General features: G+C 35.5%; 1 protein-coding gene across 1 annotated transcript in view; it reads left to right on the forward strand.

Moving 5' to 3' along the window:
- LOC108721197 (irregular chiasm C-roughest protein) overlaps window positions 1-27,221 on the forward strand; it is a 129,630-nt gene that overhangs the window by 78,999 nt on the left and 23,410 nt on the right. The window contains exons 2-3 of the mRNA XM_018445605.1: window positions 108-451; window positions 18,842-19,074. Of these exons, the coding sequence (XP_018301107.1) occupies window positions 108-451; window positions 18,842-19,074 (577 nt within the window). The remainder of the gene's footprint in view (window positions 1-107; window positions 452-18,841; window positions 19,075-27,221) is intronic.

Consider the following 27,221-nt stretch of genomic DNA (forward strand, 5'->3'; position numbering starts at 1 on the left):
ATAACATTACAAGAAATAAATGGTAACCAATTTCATAATGCATAATTACATCCAATTCTTACAAGTACTCGTGATCAATCTAATAAATCTTTCTCATTTATTCATAGGAACGAGAGCAGAAGAGTCGGGCGAAGAACAGTATCGTTAATAATTTGCCTCTCGCTGCTGATGACAATGGAGGCGAAGACAGTGGCAGCTATGAACGTGACAAACGCGTCGTTCGTGGTAGTGTCGACGCCGAAGCCGTTTACAACGACGGAAGTAGTTTATCAGCGATTCGCCATCGAGCCGATGGATCAAACCGCGGTGATTGGCAGCCGGGTGACGCTTCCATGCCGAGTTCTCGATCAAAAGGGGCCCATTCAATGGACCAAGGACGACTTTGGCCTAGGAGCTGTTAGGAATCTCACCGGATATGAGCGATACGCCATGATCGGTAGCGATGAAGAAGGCAAGTATGAGCGGATAAGATAATTCCGGAAATTCTGTTTTCACGCTCAAATGGATTCCTTCATCAACCGCGCAACATGCAGATACTGCAATTATGCAAAATACAGTGCGATTTGCGATTTCATAATATGAAACTTCCTGTCTTACAAGAGAACGTTCCAAAAGTGCTATCAAGAAACTAACGTTACTAGTTAGATTTTGGATCCAAGGCCCATTTTGAGCCCAATAAGAAAAAATCAACCTAGGCCTTATTATAAGTAGCTCATCTGCTGGATCTCTTCAAACCCTACAACTTTTATTTGAAATATTTTTTTTCAAAAAATGTATTGTTCTTGAGATACTTTGTGTTTAAATTAAAATGCTCAAACATGTTTTGGCCCAAGTCGAATACAGAATCCATAGGATCCCAAGATTTAACCATCTAGAATATCTATTTCGAACGTAATCTTTCGACTGATTCCGTTAATTTTTCAGTATCACTTTTGGAACGTTCTCTTTAATCTTTAGAAAGATTCCTTTTATTTTCGTTACTAGAAAAAGATTGGGAAATCCGTTTATTGGATAACTAACTTTCGGCAATTTTTTTAGTTTTAGAACTCGTGAAATAACATTTGAAACAATAACTACGGATTATCCTATATATTAATGTTTTTCGATACATGTGCTCTTTCGAACGCGAATTTAACCGCATTTAAATTTCCTACTCATAGAACTGTACTTTTTATTCAGTAAAGGATTATTTAAAAATCTATACGCTATATCAACATACTATAATACGCCGCTGGCCTGTTTACTCGTTCAAATTCAATTTCCGGCCGCAAGGTATTGATTTTCTGCCGTGTCGAAAAAGTGTATACACATTCGCCCGGTTGCCCGTAGGACTTGCGCGTCATGAAAAAATATTTCACGTCGCTTAGAGATTACATTCGTAGACATAGCGATACATAATATGTGAAGAAAGAAACTTGGATATATATAGTAAACTCACAACATTCGGTACATAAAATAGTGAGACACACACACACACACACATATATGTATATGCAGGGTGTTAGTTAAGTATGTTGCCATACTCAACAGAGCGATTCTTTGGTTTATTTCAAGTAAAAAAGTCCATATAAACATGTGTCCTAAACGGCTTAGTTTCCGAAATAAAAAAATTTAAACGTGTAGTAATAATCTGTTTATTTGAAAGAAGTACAGCTTGAACTAGTCAAAAACTAGTCAAAAACAGAAAAACAAAAACAGACTTCAGTTCTTCCGATGAAATAAAACAATTAGATGAATTGTTGAAAATGTTCATCTTGCGCCATGATACATCCATCGAGCCTTCTTCTCAAAGATTGACATACACGCTCAGAGATCAGAACTAAAGTCTATTTTTGATTTTGTAACTTTGACTTTGACTTTGTCACTTTGTTTACGGTTGTGCGAATAACTCACATGAAGCAAGACACATTTATGAAGGAAGATATCTCCAACGCAATATTATCGTTTCGTCGAACATTTGCGAACATTCACCTGTATATCGGAAACTAAGTCGTTTAGGACTCATGTTTATATGGACTTTTTTTACTTGAAATAAACCAAAAAATCGCTCTGTTGAGTATGGCAACATATTTAACTAACACCCTGTATATAATATATCTCGTTGTCAGATGGAAATTGTAACATGACAAAAAAATCAAAAATGTACAGAGTATATTTTTTTATCTGTGACTACGTGTCCGAGAAATTCTGTTCTAATATTAGAATCTTTTTTTAAAGCTGGACCTCTTCATGTGTCGTATAAAAATATTACCAAATATTAACGGTTATTAAATTTTTGTTTAGCGAATCAATTTAAAAGAATTTAAGTCATTATAAAAGCTTTATATATATATATATATACAGGGTGTTTCCAAATTAAATCGCAAAACTTCGGGAGCGTGTAGAGGAGTAAAAAACTAAGAAAAAAAGTCCTATAGACATATGCTCGTTTTTGCTCCGTTTCAGAGAAATCGAAAAAAAATGTTTACATTTCTTGCCATATCTAGCACCGACATATTTGATTACATTTTCCACTTTCTGTTATGAATTTGTCAGTCGCTCTTTGAAAGCCTTTAACAGTAGATGAATTTTGTCTTTTGCAATATGCCGCGTACGTATTCTAATAGTGAATATGCTGATATGGTTTTTGTATACGGTTTCTGCAACGGTAATGCTTTAAAGGCGGTGCGAGAATATGCACGACGATTTCCAAACAGAAGAGTGCCAAACCGAAGAGTGTTTATGTTGACATTTAATAGATTGCGAGAGACTGGAACATTTTCAATTCGACAAGAAAACAACCGATTTCAAGCAGCGTTACGAAGAGATTTGCAGGCAGGGAATCGTATTTTACAACATTTTGACAATCATCCTGAGACCAGCGTTCGGAATGCGTCGGCTGTATTGGGAGTGTCACCACAAACAATTTGGCGAACTGTAAAAGGAGATAATCGCTATCCCTACCACATTCAAACTCTACACGCTCCCGAAGTTTTGCCATTTAATTTGGAAACACCCTGTATATAAAATTGAAGGTAAAGCTAAAATGTGACCTTACTTTCTAACGAAAAGTTATATATTTTTATTTTGACAGCCACTGCCGACACGGTGTCAAACAAATTATTTTGCACTGTCAAGCTTCTTTAGTGTGAGAAATGACCTCCTTTTCAGTTGTATCATCATTTCCGCTTCACTGTATATAGCACTTCCGCAAGAGGTTCCCTTTTGTTAGCATGCTTTAAAACAAAGATGGACCTCGCGCTACTCTTGTGTCGCATAAAGCCGATGCAGTTCGCATTAAAAGCTACTGCGAAGTTAAATTAGTTTCCTAACGAGTTACTAAAAAATGCCGCCCAACACTCGTAACGCTTGCTGGTATAAGAGTACCTATTTTACACGTGTAAACGTTTTCATAGTATACAAAATAGCTGAGATGCAACCTAGCGCTTGAGACGACATTCTTTATTGCAGAATTTTTAATATGAGACGGCACACATACTCGCGGATGAATTAATTCAAAACGTAATGGCAAAGGCAACGAGAGGATAGAGAATTCTGTCCAATCAGTAAATTGTGTCGACAAATGAAAGGGTGATGTTCAAATAAAGACCTTCACGGTTCACGTCTCTGGACTCAGCAGCGAGAACGCTGATGATGTTAGCGTTGCTGGTGAATAAACTCCAGAGACACAAACGCAAATAACAAAGCACACGCGAATGAAATATTCTTAATGCCGACAGCAAATCGCGGTAATAACAATGACAGAAATAGACGGCGAAAAAATTAGTGGCAGAAATGTATTGCGGCATGATTTTTCGAAATGAAATATAAAAGTAATATACATTCGATTTATACATTCGATTTTCCAATCAGCGTAGAAATTTCTTTCAAATCTATACAAAATAAAAAAAATATTATTTTAAGATTTATATTGGACAAACGAGATTGTAAAATCTTGTTGTCAAATAATTGGAGATTGTTATCACGTTTATTTCGATGTGATCAAATAGTAGATAAACAAGTAAATGAATGAACAAGCAAGTGAATAAATAAAAACTAGTACAAGAATAACAAAGTAAAAATTGAATTATGATGAGGATCCGTAAAGTTGTTCCAATTACATTAATATTATAACGGAATAATCAATGATTTAATCGCGTACATAGCGATAAAACAACGTTTTTTCATGTAACGGCGCACGAGGCGGAGCAGTAAACTGGTTTATTTCATCCGTTGTATCTCTTTCAACATATAGATTGTCTTTTGAAGCGCGCGTATCTTTCCGCGCTCGCTGCATTCGTCATTTAATTCCGCAAAAATCAGCGCGCCGAAAGCGAAACGATCCAACGTTTATTCAATCAAAATTTGTAACGTGTTTCGCGAAGCTGTCCTGCTCGTGCGCGTCGGCATATTGGAACGCGAACGGTATATACGAACGCGGCGTTTATTTTTTTATTTCTATTCGTTTTTCGGTTACGGTATTTGCCGGGTGCAGGATTAGTCGCCGGGCTTGCCGAAGATAGAGTGATCCCACGATATTGTCCTATACCGATATTCCATTTCCTGCATTCACAATATGTTAAAAAATATTATACTGTTCGGCAATATTTTTAGTTTGGAAAAAAAAGGATATCGTATTACGTTTATTTGACTAATAAAATTACCAAGATTGATCAGCCACTCCATTTAAACATTTTTTTCGTTATTTGACATAGAAATTAATAATTTTCACGTCACATCGGTGTCTCTATCTTTCCCGGATATTATTTTTTTATCACACGAGTTCATTTTGAATATAATTTGAATATAGTTTTTCACTTGCAAATACTTTAATACAATTTAAGTATTTCGTCACGCGATTATCCGAGAATTATAATTGAACATAATTTTTTGAAGGAATTATCGCGTTACGGAAAAAGTTTCTTTTACAGAAATTTTTCATGAAACTCGATGATGACGCGTCAGTCAAAAGTAGGATTAGGTACAGGTGGCATTATATCCTTAAGCTGAATGCTGTATGTGCCTCTCCTGGTGCGTATATACGCGCGGACTTCCCCAACAATCACAGTGTGTTGGGACGATAACGCTCGCGCGCGTTTGAAATCCAGTTTAAGCCGAGAAACCATAATATACTTGTAACTATATGCCGTTGCACGATGCCTTGGTCCTCGTTCATTCTTCTCGTATCGTATAAGCGCGTTCCATCGTCTGTATGGCACGTACAGCGGTAGCAACGCTTGATTTCCATAAAATTATTGCCGGTTTAGTATTCCAGGCTCCATAGCTTATATCGCAATATTGTTATATTTTGGGCACCACGTTTTCTAACCTTAGGCTATACACTTTCATAATGAAGAGCTGGAGTAATTAAAGTAAAAGCAAAATAATTCTCTTTTAAAAAAATACTCCACGCTCTGAAAAAAAAAAGTAGATTAAGGTTGGTCTGAAAATTATTCGCCAGCAGAACAAAAAAATTAATCGAAAGTGCAGGAAAAAAAATTAGATGTATGCATCCAAAAGTTAATTAGTGCGGAACATAGTGTGGGTGTTCGTTGCCTGTGGCGAGATTGTGATTAACTATCGGAAAAACCGTTTAATTAACGTTTTCGTCATTTAATTCGAGTATAAAAGAGATCAAGAAAGCTCGAAATTTTCAAGCTTTATCTCGTATGACCACGATGCAAACGTATCGAGATCAATCTTACTAATGTGTCAGTTTCTATATCACTCGGTTGGCGCGATATTATAAAACGCTCATTTTTTTTTCCACAAAAATTGATTCACTAAATTCAAATAGTAGATAAAAAATATCAAATAACAAAAATTGAAATACTGCAATAAGTATAACGAACTTCCCATCAAACTTTTAGTTAGGAAGAAGTTCTAAATTCAGGGATATAATCTATAATCTATTTTCCATAAAATTTTTTCTCTTTTTACTTCATGATATTCATTTCAATTTATGTATTACTTAATTAATTAATTTCAATTCACGTCTGATTTAATTAATTTCAATCTACAGAATTCTTTTAAAATCAAAACATCTCGGGTTAAGCGCCAGAAGACAAGCGCCTTGAAATATATCAATATCCGAGCAAACACCCGACGCGACGGGGGCAGATGCCGCAAACGAAGTCACAACGTGTCGCGGTCGCTTTAATCGGCGGAGACTCGGCACATATCAATGTACACACGACAGAGTAGAGATAGAGCGAAGTCTTTAATTCGACGTCGTGTATGCCGCGGGCGGAGAAGCGGCTAAGTTTAAATTAGTTCCGAAACATTCGGTGCACGCTCTGATGGTTAATGGTTCTACCATAGATCAATAAGATCGGTGGCAGAGGCGGCGGTAGCTGCAGCTGCGGCAGCGGCGTCGCGTCGCGTCGGTGACGATGCAACGAGAAACAGTTGCAGAGCGAATTGCAGCACGCCGCGTTGCATTGCGTTGCGCTGCGCTGCACTGCGCTGCGTTAATGTTGCGCTGCACTGTCGCGCTTCGCCGCGGGGCATTCAGCTGCGAAACGCGCCGCAGTCACTTGACCGGATACCCCCGTCGCGGTCGCTTCTGTTATATGCTCGATATACCTGTTTCTCGCGAGCTCATGGGCGTACGGAAAGGAAAAACGTACACACGAAGTCATAATTTCCATCTTCGATAAGGCGCGCCTGCGTGGCAACGGCGCTCGACCTTGTTACGGCATCCATCGCGTGTAATGCGATATGTCTTTAAGGGATTCGAAATACGTGCGATTAAGGGTTTGGGAATATGCGATCGTTGGTATTAGAAATAGCTTATCGTTCGGACGAATTTATTACGATAACAGGTGAACTGGGGAGGATGCGTTGCCGGAACGGAGGCAATCGGCGGCGCTCTCCGCACTTACTCTGCGGATATTATCGATTTCATATCTTTCTACCCCGGGCGAATATGTTATTCACGTAAGCATACCTACGCTTAAATAGATTTTAATCGATGAAACGATCACGCCTAAAGCAAAACTGACCTCAACTTTAACGAGGTAATAATACCGAAGATTTTCATCAGAAGTATGACTTGTTCCACGCTGAGAAACAAATGTATATTTTAATAAATATTTGAATAGTATCAATTAAACATTTATTTACAGTAAATATTTACTTAAAAAAATAATTGTTAAATTAAATTAATGGTTTTCGTACCAAATAAATATATTTTTTGTAAATATTTAATTGATATTATTCAAACAAATAATTTATTAAAATTTAAAGGATTTTTTTCAGCGTACTTTATTCTCTTTGTTTTTATAAGGAAATTGCTTATACTTAATGAACGTGATTGTTTAGTAAAAATTTGCATATTTTAAACTTCAAACTTAATTATGCTCTTAACAATTAACTCGTTATCGTAGAAATAATGGTTATCGTTCGATACTGCTTTATCACGACGGATGGCTTTCACGGGAATCTTAAGGAAATTTTATAAAGCTGCACTGTACAATCAAGAAACTTTGACCTTAAAGCATTTTCAGTCCGACGATGAACACGTTACGCAAAGCAGCTCGGTAAAGTACACTTAATTCGTAAATTTGAAGTATTCAGAGAAATGTTATTATCTTCTTAGCTGATCGCGGTAAAAATTTTCCATGAAATTAGCAGTCAGCGTAGGGTGACTTGTCTGCTTGTTGTTTAGTCAGCTAATTAGCCGATAAATGGAGGTAATAAAAAGTAGCGTCCTACTTACAACTTGCTTTTAAATTATAAAGTATTTTACCATCATAATTTGTTGTTAATGTCATAATTAGGTATTAAATATTTGATAAATAATACGTTTATGTCCAAATGAACCAGATAAGAGTGATGATAAATATATGTTTATCTAAATATTAATATCTTTGAAATATGATGCCTGATTGAGTATCGAAATTATTAGAATTTAATTTAATTCGCGAAATTTACTGTAATGGTTTAATTGTGTTTAGTCCAGAAATATTTCGGTGCACAGTTCGTTAGACTACAATTGTGGTATATATATATCAAGTACATATATATCATATTTAGTGATTCAAGATTGAATTATTTAAAGCATTTTAAGATCTAGCTTCGACCGTATAGGGCTCTTATTTATCGGTTGTGTCTCTCACATATGCGGTCTAAAAATTATATTATTATATATGTTTATATTCATGGTGATAAATAATACATTTATGTATAATTAAACTAAAAAAGAATGGTGTTAAATATATGTATGTATACAGGGTGTCTCATTTTAATGCCCCACTCCAAATAATTTTTTATTTTTGATCTTAGAAAAAAATGTTTCAGACAAAAATTGTATGGCTTTGAGGGGGACACGAAAAGTGGTGTCATTAGTTTGACCTTCAAGCAACTATTCAAGGTCAAACTAATGACACCATCTTATGTTCCCCTCAAAGCCATACAACTTTTGTCTGAAACATTTTTTTCTAAGATCAAAAATAAAAAAATTATTTAGGGTGGGACATTAAAATGGGACACCCAGAATATTTAAAACATTAACTTACATGAAGATTTATTTCTGTAGAGAGAATATAAAAAAAAGATCGCGTATCTATTCTAAATTTGAACCTGCATCATATTGTTTATTAAAAACAAGACACATAATTCATGAGACAAGAAGATAAAATAGCGCAAAATTCTAACATTTATTTATTCGAAATCTAAGATTTAGCCAACTTGCGCAAATTTATCTTGGATCAGAGGGCGTACTTCTCTGATAATTAGCGCCGGATATCGCTGCCGCACAGACCACCTGATATTAATTGACGCAATTATAAGCACACAACGTAATTCCGGCGATATTCATTCTCCATATGTACGAGCTAGCGTACAGAGAGTTTTAAGATCGCTTGCAGAAGCAGCGCAGCGGCAGCAGCAGCAGCAATGGCAGCAATATCGGGGGCGCCCAACCTGCTCGACCGGATCCGGTGCCGCTCCTGCCGCTGCAACTGCAGCCGATTAATCGACCTTACCGGTTCCCGCGGTGTATTTTTCTCACTCACTACCACCACACTCGCAGGCCAGATATTATATTCTGCCGGATACACACTTCGGCCGACGTAATTTAAATCGCAAACCTCCGCCCACACCTATTTCTGGCGGGGATATCACGAATTCTTATTCAGCAGATGTCGCGTCTAACACCGAGATAATGAAAATGGACTCGATAAAAAAGGAAGGAAGAAAAAAAGAACGTCACCCTCTAATGAAATTATATACATAGACCAGACTTGAAAGATCAGCAAGTTGACCGCGCATAACTATTTTCCGTGTAAGTAAGCGGTTTATCGGCATTTCATTTAATCTTCCGTGAGAAGTCGTAACTCGCGCGCCTGGCTTAGGGTCGCTCCCATAAACGTTAGTTAAAATTAACTGAGCTTTAATTCATTCTCCGTTTCTCTCCAGGGACAAAACTAGAAAGAAATAGATTAAATTGATTAAAAATCTCGGTTAATTCTAAGTAATTTTTATGGGGAACGACCTTAGACGTGCGGAACAGTTATAACATAAATTTAATTGACACATGGCATTTTTGACCCACTACATTTTTCCTTACTCATTAGATTTTTTTTTATAAATGTCTATTACTAAAAAATAATTGATTAAAAATCCTGAGATTGCAGTTATTTGACATTCGACATGAAACTGCTTGACTCAATTAAATTTTCCTTCACAAAAATCTAGAACTTATTCGAAAAATTAATTCTATAAGATTTTACATAATGCTATAAGATTTTAACATTTATATCTGTCATGTTTAGAATAGTAATTATAGTCATAAGTCATTTTCGCATCTATAGAATTTAAACAATACATTAAATATTGTAAGTTCACAAATCTTTGAATTTCTTGAATGCGTACGAGGTATACGTAACAGCTACATGCAAGTTGTACATTCAAATTGTATCATCTTTTATGAAACTATATAATCAATAATTGAAATAATAACACGTTCAATTTACGCCAAGTATTAATGACACATTGGATTTGAATTTAGTTCAATCCTACTTTCTTGAGTGTTTTTTGTGTTTGCAAAATATTTGCATTAAAATAGCAGCCATTAATTACTGAAAATCAAAATCTCTCTTGTTAAAATTAAACTTGTTAAATTCTTATTAAAATTAAAAGGATTAAATTGTTATTTTGACTGAAACAGAAAGATATACGAGACGGCGCACGAAATGTTATATCACTTAATTATTCAATTTTCACTTTGGTATTCGATTGGACACTAGTTCTGTATCAATTTTGTTAAAAATAAAAATATGTCATATATATATATATACATATATATATATATAAATCAAATGGTATGACATTTTGTACTAGATGCGTTCGTAATAAAGATGAGGATGTGAAAGTTCTTAATTATGCTCGCGTATTAATTTTGTAAATTGTGAAGCTGCTACAAACATAATTAATTTCTTTCGGCTCCAATATACTCGTCATCACTCTGTGGTTTATTCATCAAATTCGTCGCATACAGAAACACGTATATCAATTAGACATTTCGCGTATATAAAATTGATTAATAGAACCAATCTAATATTAGAAAGATGAAATAATTGAATTCTCATAAATAATACAGCCATTATTAATGCGCGCTTAATTTGCAGGATATCATGAACGTATTACTTCGTTACAAATCAACACCGTCATCGGCGCCAAAATAATAGCGAGAACGAGCATATGATACTGAAATTTTAGCGAATTCCGAACCGCAACGAGAAACCACGATACGCGGGCTGGTTTACGAAATCAATACGATCGTCGGCGTGGTGGCCAATAGGGTCGATTGAACCTCGTTGTGCAGTAAAAGCTGAGTATAATTTCGAGACCTGTCGCTCTGTACTATCATTGTGGTAATCATCACATATCGTTCATCTTCCTTCTATTTGCAAACCATCCAGAGACCATATCGTTGCGATAATTGGCCTGAATAATGGCGCTACAACATTGTAAATATTAGATCAATGTTTCGAAGTTTTTGTCGCGTATACTGGAACATTTCCGAGTGGTAGAAAAATTAGCGGAACTCCCCAAAGATAAATGCGTATTTACTCATAATTATACGTCGCTCTCTATTGCCTCATTTTTTAAATAAACTTTTATTATCTGATTGAAATTTTTCAAATAGTCACGTTCATTTTGTAAACATTATCGATTAATGTAAAATTATTTGAAAAATGAAAGATTTTTCAATGTTTAAATATATGGCAAATCGTATGCAGTCAGCATGTTCTATCGCAGCATGAAAAATTCAACCGCATTTCGAAGCTGAGCTTTAAAGCACTTTTACCGAAATCTTGCCTTATCCATATGGTAATGTTCACTCTACGAGGTAGCAAATTCGGAGCTGCATTTCCAGTTGCACATGCGCGAATGGAGGTCTACGTTAGCACCAATCAGATATCCAGATGCGCTTAATTGGCAATTGCTGCGACCTTAGGATGTATGGTTGGTTTGTCGATTAAAGGATAACTATCTGTAATGATGCATTAGCCCATGCCAGGTGGCCGATACGTGAAGGAAAATGCAACAAATATTTGCCTCTGATATAATCAAACCGCAATCATGATATAGCAGGTATAACATAGGTATAACAGGTAAATAGACATAGAATGTACATAAGATTAATTCTGATTACGAAAATTAAAAGGTTCGAAATAAAATCTCTGTTTCAAGCCAAATCCCTGTGTATAATCCTGCACTACAAAAAGAATTCCTTTATTAATGCACCTTTATTAAATTAACGCCGAGATGGAAGGTAGATGCGTAGAAAATCTTTCTGCAGAAAGCCGATACAAAAATCTGATTTGAAATAAATAGTTGTTCCCGTTTCTTGCTTAAAGCTGATTTATGGAGTTAAATTAACTAGATGTTTCTATCTACCTGAAAGTAGAACATAATCCCTGCATTTTTTTTTGGATTGATCGGTGTAAAAGAATTACGTCACGGTAGAGAATAATCAGAATCAACAGTGGATGGTGTCGGCGGCAGCCGTCGCTTCACGAGTATCGATTTTCTTCGATGATCGAATCCGCTCAGCCGGACGAACGTTAATGCCGTTTGTTCGCATCGCGCCACGTCCTCCCCCGTTCACCACCCCGCCGCGACGAAGCTCACCACGAGTTTCCAAGTGCGCAGCAATGCCCGGCTGTGCTTTCGTGAAATTTACAGACGCGATTAATGTCACGACTGGCTCGTCCGGCAGGCGTTCGCTTGCCTACCGGCCGTTTGTAGGCCTAACCGTTACTAATTTCGGAGGGAATTATGGCCACGCTATTACATACCCGAGCTAACTGGCCTATAGCGTACGTCTCTGCGTGTGTCCGTTCGTCCGTGTGCCCCGCGTGTTAACGTGCACGGCGTACCCGACGTCTTACGCGAAAGGCCTGGCCGTATTATTGACGGAGCGCTGATTTATCGTCGTGATAAAGACCTGCGCCCTCGCGCATACAACCCTCGTTGCGTCCTGCGAACGATGTCCGTAGGATGTTATCGTTTGCCCGTTTGCAGCTCTCTCCGATCCTCGGACACCGAATCTACTACCCAACGGCCGACCCAAATGCCGATATGCCGGAGTAGATAAAGCCGCGCCCGCTGATTACGCGATTACTTCGTGCCGGGAGACCAAATCCACGCGCAACCTCGTCGACAGTAAACACACAAGCTTTTACGAGGCTCGTTCGCGGCTGCCGCGCCGTTCTCGCAAACGTGTATCAGAGAGCTTCGGGGACACCCACCGGATTACGTTTTCGATATTTTTGCAGCTTTCGTGCACACCGCTCGAGTTATCGAACGCTCTCTTTTTTTTTACATTTTGCTCTCGCTCTCTGCACCTGGTTTTCACGGTGCGAAGCCGAATGACCGGACACCTTAGCGAAGAACGAAATTTGCAGCGTAATCGCATCGCGTGTAAAGACAATCCACTGTTAGTTAGGCTGTGTGTGATTTACTACGTATTGCAATAAAGGCCGGTAACCGCGCGCGATGTTATCACGCCGTTTGTCTAGTTACAGATCCAAGCTCAGAGAGAGAGAGAGAGAGAGAGAGAGAGAGGGGGGAGAGGGAGAGTTTACCAAAACAACTAGCAACACGTTTCTGGTTAAAGGATTAATGGCCTTATGTTAAGGTTATCTGGATTATAACGCCAGGTCCACGATTCAATTAATTTATTAATGCACAAATACCAGAAGCTCCAAGATAAGATGTCGCTATAACTATAACGCAAAATGGAAAAAATATCTAAACAGAGAGAATTTTCTTTTAAAATTTACCCTGAAAATATGGTAATTATGGTACAATACAATATTTTAAAGATTTTTACCATGCACTTCAGTAAAATTAATTAAACTTATTTTATACTTTATTATAGTTTTATTAATAGATCAGAGAGATTTACATTAAAATTCTTCGAAATACAATGTTGTCCCACGATCCCACTATCATATTGTCAGGGTAAACTTTAAAAAAAATTTTTCTCCGTGTACAGGAAATGTTATGAAATTCACGAATCAAAATACTGTAAAAAAATTTTTTTTAAATTAAGTAAAAAAGTTATTTGTAAATTTTTATTTTAAGCAATAATTTGTGAAATAATAAGGCTTTAAATATGGCTAATTGCGTTTAGACGGACTACGTTTAAACGCTGAAGTGAGCGCTTACTTATCTGTCACACGTGCGATTCATGAACAGCTAGGTGGCCATCTAAATGTAATCTATAATTGGCTATATTTAAATTCTTATATCTCAAACACTACTTGAAATAAAAATATACCTTTATAACATTCTTTATAATATAAGCATAACTTTATAATATTCTTTACATAATTTGTCGAAAATTTTCTTGCTGATATTTTGATTTCCGACACCCGGTATTTTTACGTTTATATTGCTGAAAATTCATATCTACCGCCAACATATCGCATCTTTTGATAGCGTTTTAGTATCCAAATATATTTTCTTTCTCAACGTTCCTTCGGGAAAAATCTGTTTGCCGTATTCTCCGCTGTTATTCTTAGTATGAGTTTCTCAGTCGCAATATATCGTTTTTTTTAGTATTCAAGTAACAAATATTGTACTGCATAACCTTCTCCCGAGATATGTACTCGTGTCTCAAGCGCAATTTTTCTAAAATGACAATCTCAACTTCGACATAACAAAATTGCGGACGTCGGGACAGGATGGGAATTTTTTAAACCGTCGCCATTTTTATGCTCTTTGAAGCATAAAATGTCCAAGTCTGCCAACGAAAAAAGCCGAGTACCCGCATAAATTATGCATCCGGAAGGGTGAAATTCTCTGCTGCGCAAACTTTGGACTTGCTACGTTCTCGACGCCGAGAATCGTATTTGTAAAATTCAACTGATATTAATGAGCAAAGCCGACCCCAGTGCTTAAGAAGAATGTTCTTACGTTGCAACATTTCGCGAGATAGAACCAAACGATACGTCGTAGACGTCGGGTTCATCACAATCGTATAATATTATAATATTAATATTAGCAGAAACATTTTACCTCAGTAAATATATTTGCTAGCAGCAAATACATTAAATATACATTAATTCAGAAACATTAATTCCCTTTTTATTCTCACGATTCATCCTTTTCTTATTTGTTCTCGCGTTATCGTTGCATCCGTCAAAAGCCGTAAATAGCTAAATATTGATTTTCACGATTTTTGGTCGGTTGAAATGCGCTGTAGTATTGTACTCTCTGTTAACAGTTAACAGCAACAAATTGTAATTAATCGCAACGGTTTATGATACAATGTTCGTTTCTTGACTCGTGTAATTAAAATTAATTATGGCTGTTTGTATGTAGCGGAGCGGACAACGCAGGAGTTAATTAATTGCTCGCGATGTATTGTTTCACCGCATCGAGTAAGTCTTCACGACTCTTCTCGTACCTTTGCTGCCAAAAGATCTTTTCTCCTTTGTCCGGCTTTTATGTCAGACCCTTACATCGGAAATGTTCTCAAATTGTGTCTCACGAAGACTTGACTTCTAACGCTATATCAAAACAGTTGCGCCACAATAAAACGTAATTGTTAAAATATCTCACGGAAACTAAATATCAGATAAGTTTATTGCGATCAAAACAGGCGACATTCTATAATTACGAAAGTTTCGAGAGTTTTTATAATTTTTTAATCGAATATCCGTGACGATTCATTATTCAAAAAATTCGGCGAGGAGTTTTAATATAATCAGAGTTCACTTCACTTCTGTCTGACGTCAAAGTTTTCTGGCATTATAATTTTTCACGCTTAATGCAACAAACTTTACTTGACGCGCAGGTGTGTAGTATTCAAGGATCTCTTCCGTAAAACTTCCTAACCCGGTAACACTGACGTACGTTAACATTTTGTAAATAAGAAGTTGTCACCATCATTCATCCGGTCGGCTATTCACCGTACGAAGCTTTCCATCTTCCGAATAATATTATTACCAATAAAAGTAATAAAAAAAATGAAACATGAGATGTAAAAGATCTAAACAACGCATATATTATGTAAGTAAATATAAAAATAAAACATAAAAGAAAATATATATTAGCGACAAAAAAATTTCTGTTGGCATCTTTAAGATATATATCTCAATTTTTTAGTAAGATATCTTCATTTATATTATCGTTATATACCTATTATTTCGCAATAATCTTGAGAGGACCTAAATATTAAACGAAAATATTAAAAATGTAGATTTATCGAGTTTGTGAAAAAGTCTGATTGAAAAACACTGTTCAACGATATTGCATTTGCAACCAATACAGTATTTTCTAGCAAAACTCCACCAATTTAAACATAAAATATATTCATCATTATAAAACATTTCGAAACAACTCTGAGTAAACTTAACATAAAAGAAAATTGTAAAATGTAGATCTTTTAAGAGAAAGTTATTTTAGAAAGTCGTACGATACCAGCTGCGCAAACAATAGCACGCCAAAAGTTCGCGGCATGAAAATTACTAAGTTACGTTCGTCGAAGTAAATTCAACTGATTATGAGGGCATTATAGATGATCGTTCTAACTGACATCGCGATATATAACATTGACTATATCTAGCGAAAGTAATTATCGTAGTATTACAGAAAGCTACGAACGATGTTCTGTATGTCAAAGTTTCAAAGTTTATTCAACGGGGATCCTGAGAGAAGCGTTAATTGTAGTTAGCAAGAAAATGTACGTTTCAATTGGCTTTTAACTTCCACAAACGTAGGTGGATATAGGTGAATGCACTTTATCGCTCGGTTACAGTTTCCGCTATTCGGTTTACACTAATTGGAAGGTATCATATAAAAATAAGTTAAACCGTGAAATTTGAAAAAAAAAACGGGTTGTGTAAGTTGTAAAAAGTTGTGTAGCCGGCAATATAAAACTTTGCATTAAAAAAAAATGATTGAAGTAAAATTCAATATCACACGCCATTCAGGAAAAATAGCTTAAAATATTTCTTCGAAATTTTAAACTTGATTTACTCGGAACTGCTAGTTGATGGGTTAAATTACTTTTACATAATACTGTTCGATAAAGTTGTACGATTCGAAAGGATAAATCGACCATTGACACATCGGTGGAAATAGCGAATGAATATGCCATTGCAGTCAAAATAAAATATAAAAAAATGCAAAAAATCGCTTTATCATTTAATGCAGGGGCGCTCGTCAATTTTACTCGCGCGACCATCACGGACGAGTGACTCGGCGAAGCTTTTCGCGTCATCCCACACCGTACCACACAAAATTTCCCATGGAAATTATTTTCGATAACGCCCTGACGTTTAACGGCTGAAACGCGCGGTATTACGAGCGGCTCATACACGTTTCATCGGGCATAAGCCACCGTAGCTTTGAACAGAAGCGCGACAATCAAGGGACACCATCCTAACAGAGAATAAATAAAAAATCATTTATAGAGTTTCATACTCCATAGTACTCTATAATGCAGGTGCTAAATAGAATGTCAAATTAAATAACGAAAAACTTTTTCCTTGTGTTGAAACTACAGAGAGAGAGAGAGAGAGAAAGAGAGAAGTAATATATAACAATTTTATCTAAAAATTTTATTTATTAGTATTTTGCGTATTAATTTCGTAATATAAAATTGATTTTCTTAATTTACCGATTCTATAATATAATCTGAATTCTATAATATAATCTTTGACAATTATAAAATTTATATACATATTTAATAATTTCAGATAACTTTCATCTTCTCATACGGTTTATAATACTTTTTTGCTTATATATAATGTACTTGTCAGTTGTATCAATTCTCAAAAAGAAATTAATAATTTCACAGAAATGATATTATCGTCTCGGGATACATTTATCAACTTGCTTCATATTTTCTGTGAAATTTTATATTTCACATATAAGGGCAGTAAATTTGGGCTGACACCTAGGCGGAAAGTGTCCTTAGTGCGTCCCCGGTCGGACGCGCCGCCGTTGTCAGCCGGCTTTATCGTGAAGGTGCAATTTATTGTAGAAATTATTCCTCGTCGCATGCACGCACGAAGACTGACAATTACATTTTTTTTACCGTCTGACCATGAGCTGTCCCTTCAACCATCGTATCATATACGCGGAATGTCGCCTTCGTCTCGTTCACTTTGTTCCGCTCGCGGACCCGAGAAGCGTAATGTTATATGCATCAGGATGCATGCGTGACATCGATCTGTGAGAAGGACCAAGAGGACGGTCGAACAGGATGATGTAGAAAAAAAAAGTGGCAATGCGCGAAAGAAAGCAACGGCACACACAGAAAGGGGGATAAATTGTACAGGCGACGCGGATTTATTCGAGCGCGATACGTTACCGTGATACGTGATGCGACTCGGCGTGAATCGACGAGCTTGCGATACTTTTGAGCGACGACGCCACTTTCGCTCGACAGACAATGCGTATATTCTCGCGATTTGACGAGGGAATCGGTAGTAGTGGCGGTGGTTGAAAATCATTGGGAAGAGGAAAGAAAGAGAGAGATGAAGAATGGATGTGGAAAAAGGGGAGAGGGGAGAAGAGAGAGATTCTTCCTCACAGTAGGATGAGCTGGCTCTAATTCGTCGATGGTAGTTATCAAGCTGGATGGTGCCTGACAGTTTACGTGAATACGCGACGAATTTAAAATAAAACCGCGCCGTGATAAATTCCATATCTGCGTTCCGACGCGATGCTGTAAGCGACTGACATATTCCGCTGCAGTTGAATATCGTTTTTTCGATCTCTCCTCCATTGTCTACAATTCAGAGAGTATCCATATAATATAGAGATTATTTCCACTTCGCATTGTATTTCAATGATAAATCCTTTCCTCAATTTGGAATCGATTTTTTTCGACGAACATACATATCTAGAGAGACCATTGTTTACCACAACTTTCCAATATTCCTCATTATTATTATACTTGTTCGTTCTTTACTTATAACTTTATTATCATATTACTATTATATTCATTATGTTCTTGCTCATTCCTAATCGTTTTCTTTATTTATTTCATTCATTTTATTTTATGTACTTTTTTTAAATAGGTATTTCTTTTTATACCATGCGTTGGTAAATTCATATTTTTTTGTTATTTGCGCTTTTTCTGTTGAATGTCTTATTCATTTATCTGTATATTTTTAGATGGTTTGCCCTAGACTAATGATAAACGCTTCTATTATAGTTTCACGATAAAAACTCAAATCAAATTTATGTTAAAGTATAACAATATCCATATCAGTTGAACGCAATTTTGATTCCAGCGAAAGCTCATGAAAAATTTAATATCAATGTTTAATATCATGTAAAATCTGTTAGACTTCAATATTTATTGATCATATTTTTTTTCTGCTTACAGGTGATTTTTCGCTGCACATATATCCGGTGGAACTCGAGGACGACGGCACGTATCAATGTCAGGCTTCGCCGACAAACGACGGACAGCCGGCTTTACGATCGAGATTTGCCAAGCTGAGCGTGCTAGTACCACCGCAAAAGCCGAAGATCTTACAGGGTGACTTCCTCGTCACCACCGAAGATCGCGAGCTGGTGATCGAATGTATAAGCAACGCCGGAAAACCACCGGCGGAGGCAAGTACCCATTCCTCTTTTCGTACCTTTTGGTATCTTTGTCAACACATATATATGTGTATATATATATATACATATATACCAATAGGATTACCCGAGATTAGATCGGATTAATAGCTGTGAAAGCAGCCTCCGGCGATTGCATCTGGAAACTTCGTGGATATCCCTTGGCAATGGGCAGTACGTTGCTTCGAAGATTATGCTCGATTGATTTTACCTTTATCCGTATCTCTCTTAATCATGTCATTTCCGAAAATATCTCTTATTGTAGATCCATCGTATTATCGATCACAATTCTAAGCGAAAAATAAATAAACATATAGTCGAGTTCATTTGGAAGCATATTTAAAAGTACTAATTTGTATAAATTGCAAGTTTTAACGTATATATGTAATGAAATATATTAAAAATTTTATTTGCGCATTAATTTCGACGCGTGACTTTTATATGTCCTTAGTAACTGTAGGTATTTATTATTGTTTAACGTTAAGAGTTAAACAATCATTATTTATTCGAAAAATAAAAAACTCTGTTTATACTACATTTCTTTGATGAATATATCAACGTAATGTGTGAAATACATGCATATCAAAACTTTATACTGTACCTAATAATATCTAAAGTTATATGGTGTCGTATTATACGTGATAATATATCTTAACGTGACTCTGTACATATAAACTGAGTTATAGTTACGGATCCGTCATAAAACAGGATGAACATATCCACATATCAAATCCCCTTATTTGCGGTAGATTACTTCGCAGAAATACAAGAACTTTTTCTCTCAATTAACCTTCTCAATCTATGTCATATCGGTGAAACGTAATTCAAAGTTGTCAGACAATATTCCCTGGTAGAAATTTCATGCATTTTTTTAGCAGTTACTAAACAGTTACACCAATTTCTGTCTAGTAACTGAGAAGGAAAACTACTTAGGATTCCAATCAGGATGTAACGCTTTGCTGCAGTTACTGCGTACAAAAGTTGCGTAAAACTGAATCCATTTACTGAATAGAAACACAACGATAATGTTTATTAAATTGATTCATAAGCGAGCCAACTGCTCATGAAATGGACAATTTTATTGGACTAGTAATATTTCATATTTTGTGCATGCTTGCTAATTATAAAATTTTAAGGTTATGAGAGTCATAATACAGGAAATCTTTTGTGCATAATATATTTTGTACTAAAAATAGCATAATATAATATATATTATAGACCAAAGATTTTCTGCATTATGATTCTTATAACCTTAATATGTACCTTATTTGTCTTTTGCTTACTTTTAACCCTAACTGTAGTTGTCATTTCTGTCACAAAATTTTTCCCTTATTTTCAAAAATCCTTATTTCCTCTTCCTTTTCCTTGTTCTATATTTTTCTACGCGTTTTCATTCATTAAACTTTACATAGTTTTAAAATCTTTTAATATATACTCTCTTTTAACTTTTTTATACACATCATATGATGCGTGCATTATCAACTGAATTAATATATTACAATATCTTGGAAAAAATCAGTCCAAATGTTGTATAAAAAACTCAATAAAACTTTACTCAGTTTTCGTCCAGTTTCTATGGATTATCTTAACTAGTAATTTAATCTATTAATACTAGACAATAACTGGGCAGTATCTACGCAAATTGCACAAATTTTTACCAGGAAAACTGCTTCAGTCTCTGAATAAAACTCTATCAAGTTCTTGTTCATTTCCTACTCAGTATTGATACAACTAATTAAAGAACACAATAATATTAGATAGTAACTGGATAGGTGTCTAGGAAAACTGCATACATTTCTACTAGGGTTGTTTGGTGTCAAATTAGATTCATTGGAAGGTTTTCATGTCGCATAGATTTTAAATGAAATCGCCATGAAGAATAAAAAAAAGCGAGAACTCAAACGCGGAACACGCTTAGTAAATAGTACCGAATCTGAACCGGGGCTGAAGCCATGGGTTGCACTTCTTGCTGCGAAGTCCACTCAGCAGAACGCGTGGTTCCGTGCAACAAAAACAACTTCGAATTACGCTTGGTGAGTCTGAGATTTATGTGGGTTACCTATGTCCCTACACATCCAGCCCGTCAGTTAATACTGATTGCTCTTATAATTCCACCCCTTCTGAACTTATAAACGTATAAAACACGTTTGACACATAATACGCGTATTCGGATAAATAAAGTATGAGCTTGTGAGGAACAAATTAGTTTGAAAAGAAAGAAAGAACAATATAAATTCTGAATTTTACATTATATAATACAAGCTATATATACGGATGCATATTAGCGTCGTTAGCAGTTATTGCTTTTGCGCTCAATATGAGTAATAATAGCTTGATAATACACGAGCATTTTTCACATTAACGCAAATATTTTAATCGTAATAATCGCAATAATGTAATATGATACGCTATGATACAATTATCCCTGTGTAAAATATCATTAAAGAGGATGGATAAATGCTTTGATATATTACACTCAGTCCAAAGTGACTGCTTTACGAGACACATGTAATACCAGAAAAAGTTCTCGTTAACTTCGTGAGCTTGCAAGATGTGTTTCCATAATATTCGTGACAAAAGGAAGTTTATCCTTATATAAAAGAGCTTAAATTTAATGACTGCTACGGAGATAAGGGTTTTCCATTACGCTAATGTACCGCCTACGGATTTCATACGGCGCGCTTTATTTTCATTCATTACATAGCAAAAGTTCGGCTATGCCGACCTAACAACATCGGAAGTTATCACGGTTGCATAACTTTCCATTGCAATTGCACGCTAAGAATTTCTTTCTCGCAAGACAATACGTACAGGGTACTCCAAATCTACTTATTCGACTATCTCTTTCATATAAAATTTTATTGGTCTACCGATTGGTTTATTTAATGCGCAAATATTTTAAATAATTTCGAAAGATTTTTACAAAACACTTGTAAGAAAAAAAAATTTTTTACGAGTATACATATTTAAAATTTTCAAAGTAGATATCTATTTTTTTTATGTGAATCTTAGCCACTTTTTACATATTATAACGTAGGAAATAAATAAGATAATTTACAACCGCAACCGAGTAGCTCATTAAAAGTTACGAAATGTATGTCCAATATATTTTGTAGATATCGAAATAATCCAAGAACACGAATTTGTCAAGCACGAATTCTATCCTCAGATAAATATACGATCCCGACGTTCACTGTTGTTAATGTTAAATCCGGAAGCAGCCAGTTAATCGACAACTGTCGAAGAATTTAATGAAATTTGTTTCTCGATCGCTCGCAAACGCATGCTTTTTAATTAAAATTATGCAAATCCACGATTAATGGCGCGATCGAGGAATCGACACGCGAGTAATGATCACAGAATATTTAAACACGAAAAAAATATCCATTTTGAATTCCCGCAGCATACAAAAAGAATACATTAAATCATAGAGTGATTAAAATGGTCGACTGCAATCTGATAGAATATTGAACCACATAATCGTACAGAAGTTCCATAATTTCAGTGGAATATTAATGATCAAAATAAATGCCATCGCGATTCTCAGAGAAATAATTTAATATGGCTTTTGTAATGTTGGCTATATTGTACGTGTATATTGGTTATGTATCATGTATATCTTTCTTAAAAACTAGGTCCGCAATTCGTGATGCATCAAATCGCGCAAATCCGTGAAAAGTATCATATTTTACAAGAGCTTAATTTTCACATTATTCATTACCACGAAACCACATTTTGCGTACCCATTAATTAAATCGATATTCTCCGGTGTTACAAATATTATTACGGAAATAGGCTATGCACAATATCCGAATTTCAATCATTTGAATAATCTCATTATATACGGAATTCTCATCAAACCGCCATTTCAATCGTTTTATGGAAAGTTCCATAAGATGTGCTAATGGCTGTATCTATAGGTATATATTGAAATGAATGAATAAAAAAAGCACGATAAAAAAAGCGATGACTAGCAAAAACTAGCAAAAACTAGCAAAGAGAAATGATACATGAATAATAAAAAATAATTTTTAAAAATCTGTTCTCTCCATAAAGTAACAATCATTTTTACAACGATGAATAAACCATTATATTTTGAGTAAAATAACGACCATACTTTTAATATATTTGTTTAATATCATACACATATAACCATTATACATATAATGATATAAACTATAAACATTATACTAAATTATTCGTTTGTCTCAATTTTACTATTAGTTTTAGCTCTGTTAAAATTATTCACTCTCGCAGGATTTAAAATTTATTTTTCAGTAATAGTACTTTTCAAATTTTCGTTAATTACGTTATTATTGCGCCCGGTTCTGTTCAGTCAAACAATAGACTACCTACATAATCGATCATTGACGTGATTCAACATTATCCACTTACAGAGCGGAAAAATGGAGTGAAAGCTACTCGCAAAATTTCGATGCATTGTGTATCAGCATTGTGAAAGCGTTAGAGCAAGAACGAAAGAGTGGAGTTGCTAATCACGCGATATCGTGCGTACAGTTCGTGCGGTTTCATCATTAGACTGCTTTTCTTCGCGTATCGTGTGCAGTATTAATAGAACATAAAAAGTAAAATGTAAGGTGTCATAAAATATAATAAACGGAAGTCAGCCATAGAAATACATGATACATTTCAATTTCCGATGTATTCAGAATCTAGACGTTTCTAACAGACTTTTATCACAAAAATCGAATTTTTTTTACATTAAATGTCTATCTAGAAAATACGCAGTTTTTTTTGCGACAGGTTCAAATTGGCGAAAATCTGTTATCGGTTTATAAGCTCCCGTAGGCGCCCATGAATGATTACATCCGAACTGTCCCGAAGCATATTTATATTTGATTTTTATTTACTCTTGTTTTTTTTTGTGTCATTGGAATTTTTTTTAATGTTTGCAACGAACTAAATAAATATCCCATTATCGAAATTTGCAAATCTCTTCCTAAAAATGTATTTGCAATTTTTTAAAGCTGCATATTTCAAAGAAGGTGAAAATAAATTTTCAATCATATATCTTTATCTTGTTTCTCATCCGAGAATATCAATATGTGTATATATCACTAAAATTCAATAAAATCTAATTTAATTTAATTCATATTACATTAAAATTGTGTATTAAAATATATTGCGCGTTTTTAATTTATACTAAATATAATAAGAAATTAGAATATATTAAATGACTTTTTAAAAAAACCAATAGAGAGGATGATTATATAAATTATAAATGCATCATACTTTGCGCTAAAATAAAATTGTATCAAGAAAGGTTAATTAAATATTCGGTAAACTCTCTTTTTATAAAATTTGCTTGTTCTTCGCTTTTCTCTCTGTTTACTGTGCTTCGCATATCGAAAAGTTTACGGAGATGAATAAAACAGAAGGATTTTCACGAAATAATTTTCACGAAGTCGGGTAACTGTGAAGTTGTCTTCGTCGCGCGTATAATTTTGAGATTAATATTAAACAGCGTCTAATAATTGTTCTCGTAACACGTAACGTCTACTTGCCACGATTCTCTCACAATTGTTTAAATTATTGTATTCCATTCATGTACACTTTCACTCTGATATTTCTTGCCTCCTATCTCACCCTTTTCATCTTCTCGACAACATCAAAGTTTTAAGACTTCCTATCGCATTGCCGCCAAAATTCGCGAGATACCGCAAGTTTCCTCAAGGCAGGATTTTAATATTGCTTTTAGAGTACCAAATGTACTATTGTTCTCTATTCATGTTGTATTCAGAAAATGTACAAAATATATCTATATTCATATTGACATTTAAATTATCTAGCGAACAACAACAATTTGTCAAATTATTGCGATTGATTCAACTTGAGAAATCTCGTCGCTCGGGACTTTCTTCGCGCGATAAAATCGAAGGAAACATTTAATAAATGCAGATCTCTCGATTTTACGACTTAATGTACAAGCCATCTCGTTCCCTCTGAGATGCTCAGTCGGGCGACGCTCTAAGCCGCTGCCGATATTGCTGAATCTATCGCTGCCTTATCAGCCTTCATTAGGCGAATCGCACGGAAGAAAAAAAGGAAAGAAAAAGCAAGAGAGCGAGAGAGAGAGAGAGAGAGAGAGAGAGAGAAAGGAATAGGAGTGCAATTCCGCTAGAAATTCAGAGTCACCACAGTCGAATGCTTCGCAGCTCTCGCCATAATCCGATTTTGCGTCTCTCTTCTTTCCTGGATCCGCTGTCGCGCACACACCCTCTCTCGCGCGTTCCTCCCGTTTGCCTTTCAACTGATAACTAGTAATTAAACAGCTCCAACAACGGAATAGGGCATTTACTCGTGCAATCCCTATCCCTGCCTCCGCCTTTCTTCAACACCCTCTCTCTCTCTCTCTCTCTCTCTCTATTTCTCTACTATTACTACTACTACTACTACTACTACTACTACTACTACTACTACTACTACTACTACTACTACTACTATTACTATTACTACTACTACTACTACTACACTACTACTAATACCACTACCACTACCAATACACCTTCTCTTCACCTGGCCGCACCGCTTATTCTACATCCCGTAACTCCACTTTCAGAGCTATTGTCCATCGTGCGAATGGTCCATGCGGGGGTGACGGGATGGGACGCGTGGATGCCCACGGGAAATTATTAGTTGTGAATCTATTCATCTTACCAGAGAAAACCGCTACGGGATATCCTGATACGATTCTCAATATGCTTCGTAATAAAGCTGGACGCGCGCGCCTCGAAATTTCTAGCCCGGAGGGCAACCAGCTGCGCGTGTATTTCTGCCATTCTCAACCAGAAAATGCGAAATGCACGCTTTAATACCGTGAAAATGTAAAAACTGAATATCGGATGATTAAGCGAGCGGGAAAGTGGGATGAACGTTCGATGGAGATTAGCTCTGGAGTCTCTGTTTATTATTGAAATATAAAATAAAGATTTGAAATAAAAACGGGATTACGTCGTAATCATAATTTTGCGACAAATGATACTTTTTCGTGAAGCCCATATACTGTTACAGCCATTAACGCAGCTTTTTAATCCATTTCTATTTTTAAGTCTTTAAACGATTCAGTTTTTTCGGAAATTACGGATTCTGGCTTTAAAAGCAACGCGTTTCATGAAAGTTAATTATATTATGAGTTTTATGAGGCTATATATTTTACGAGAAATTTTTAAGAGAAAGGATAAAAATGTCCGAATGCTCCGATTTTTCGCTCCTTTAGGCAAATGCACTTTGCACGGCAATTTCATTCGCACTCGTGACACAATAGTAAATGGTACTGCACCGCGAGACCGCAGAACTCCTAATTAGAGTGGACGAGATCGATTTCCTGCGGAGGCCGCAGTTAGAAAAGCGACTAAACGAACCTGCTTCACAAGAAGGCGTCAACGGAAAGCATATTCGATTCAGCGCTGATTGCATGAAAGGAGGCAAGCTCGTAAATCGTACGTCGATTTCCGATATTTCTCACATTTAAAAAGATCTCCATATATATTTATGAAATCGCGTTGTATCACGCGCTATATCCGATATATATAAATATATACTATGATTTTATCATTATGCTATTGTGTGTAGAAAACTGACAATAGCATCGCATATTCAAACTTAAGCGAAAAATAGTACCAACTAATATCGTCATAACATTTTTATTCTACAAAACATATTCGGAAGTATTATTATAGAAACTTAGAATATATTTTTTTGAGAAATAATAATGACAACTTTTTTTAAGAATTTAAAAAATGTGTAGCTCAATAATAATTTCTGACATTTTAAACCAGATGTTCTGATCAAGCATTTTAATATTTCCTTTTATTTTTATTATACATAGAGAAATGATGTAAGATTGCAAATATTAATATATTGTATAAATTTCATTAATATATATTAGATTGCATGTGCTGATTAATCAGAGAAAAACAAAATTATTGGAGTAATCGCGAAACGCTTTGAAAAACAAAATACCTATATCTGATAGATATCTGTTGGCTCGCGTGAAATTGCAATAATATGTTTATGCGGTAAAAATCGTGCAAAGAGTACATAAATCGTGAGATACAGGACAATACCGTAGATAATGGCGACCCTGTATGGGAAATGGGAATACGATTATTCTAGTGATC

This window comes from Mycetomoellerius zeteki, unplaced genomic scaffold (assembly GCF_001594055.1).
Source record: "Mycetomoellerius zeteki isolate Tzet28-1 unplaced genomic scaffold, Tzet1.0 scaffold164, whole genome shotgun sequence".
NCBI lineage: Eukaryota > Metazoa > Arthropoda > Insecta > Hymenoptera > Formicidae > Mycetomoellerius > Mycetomoellerius zeteki.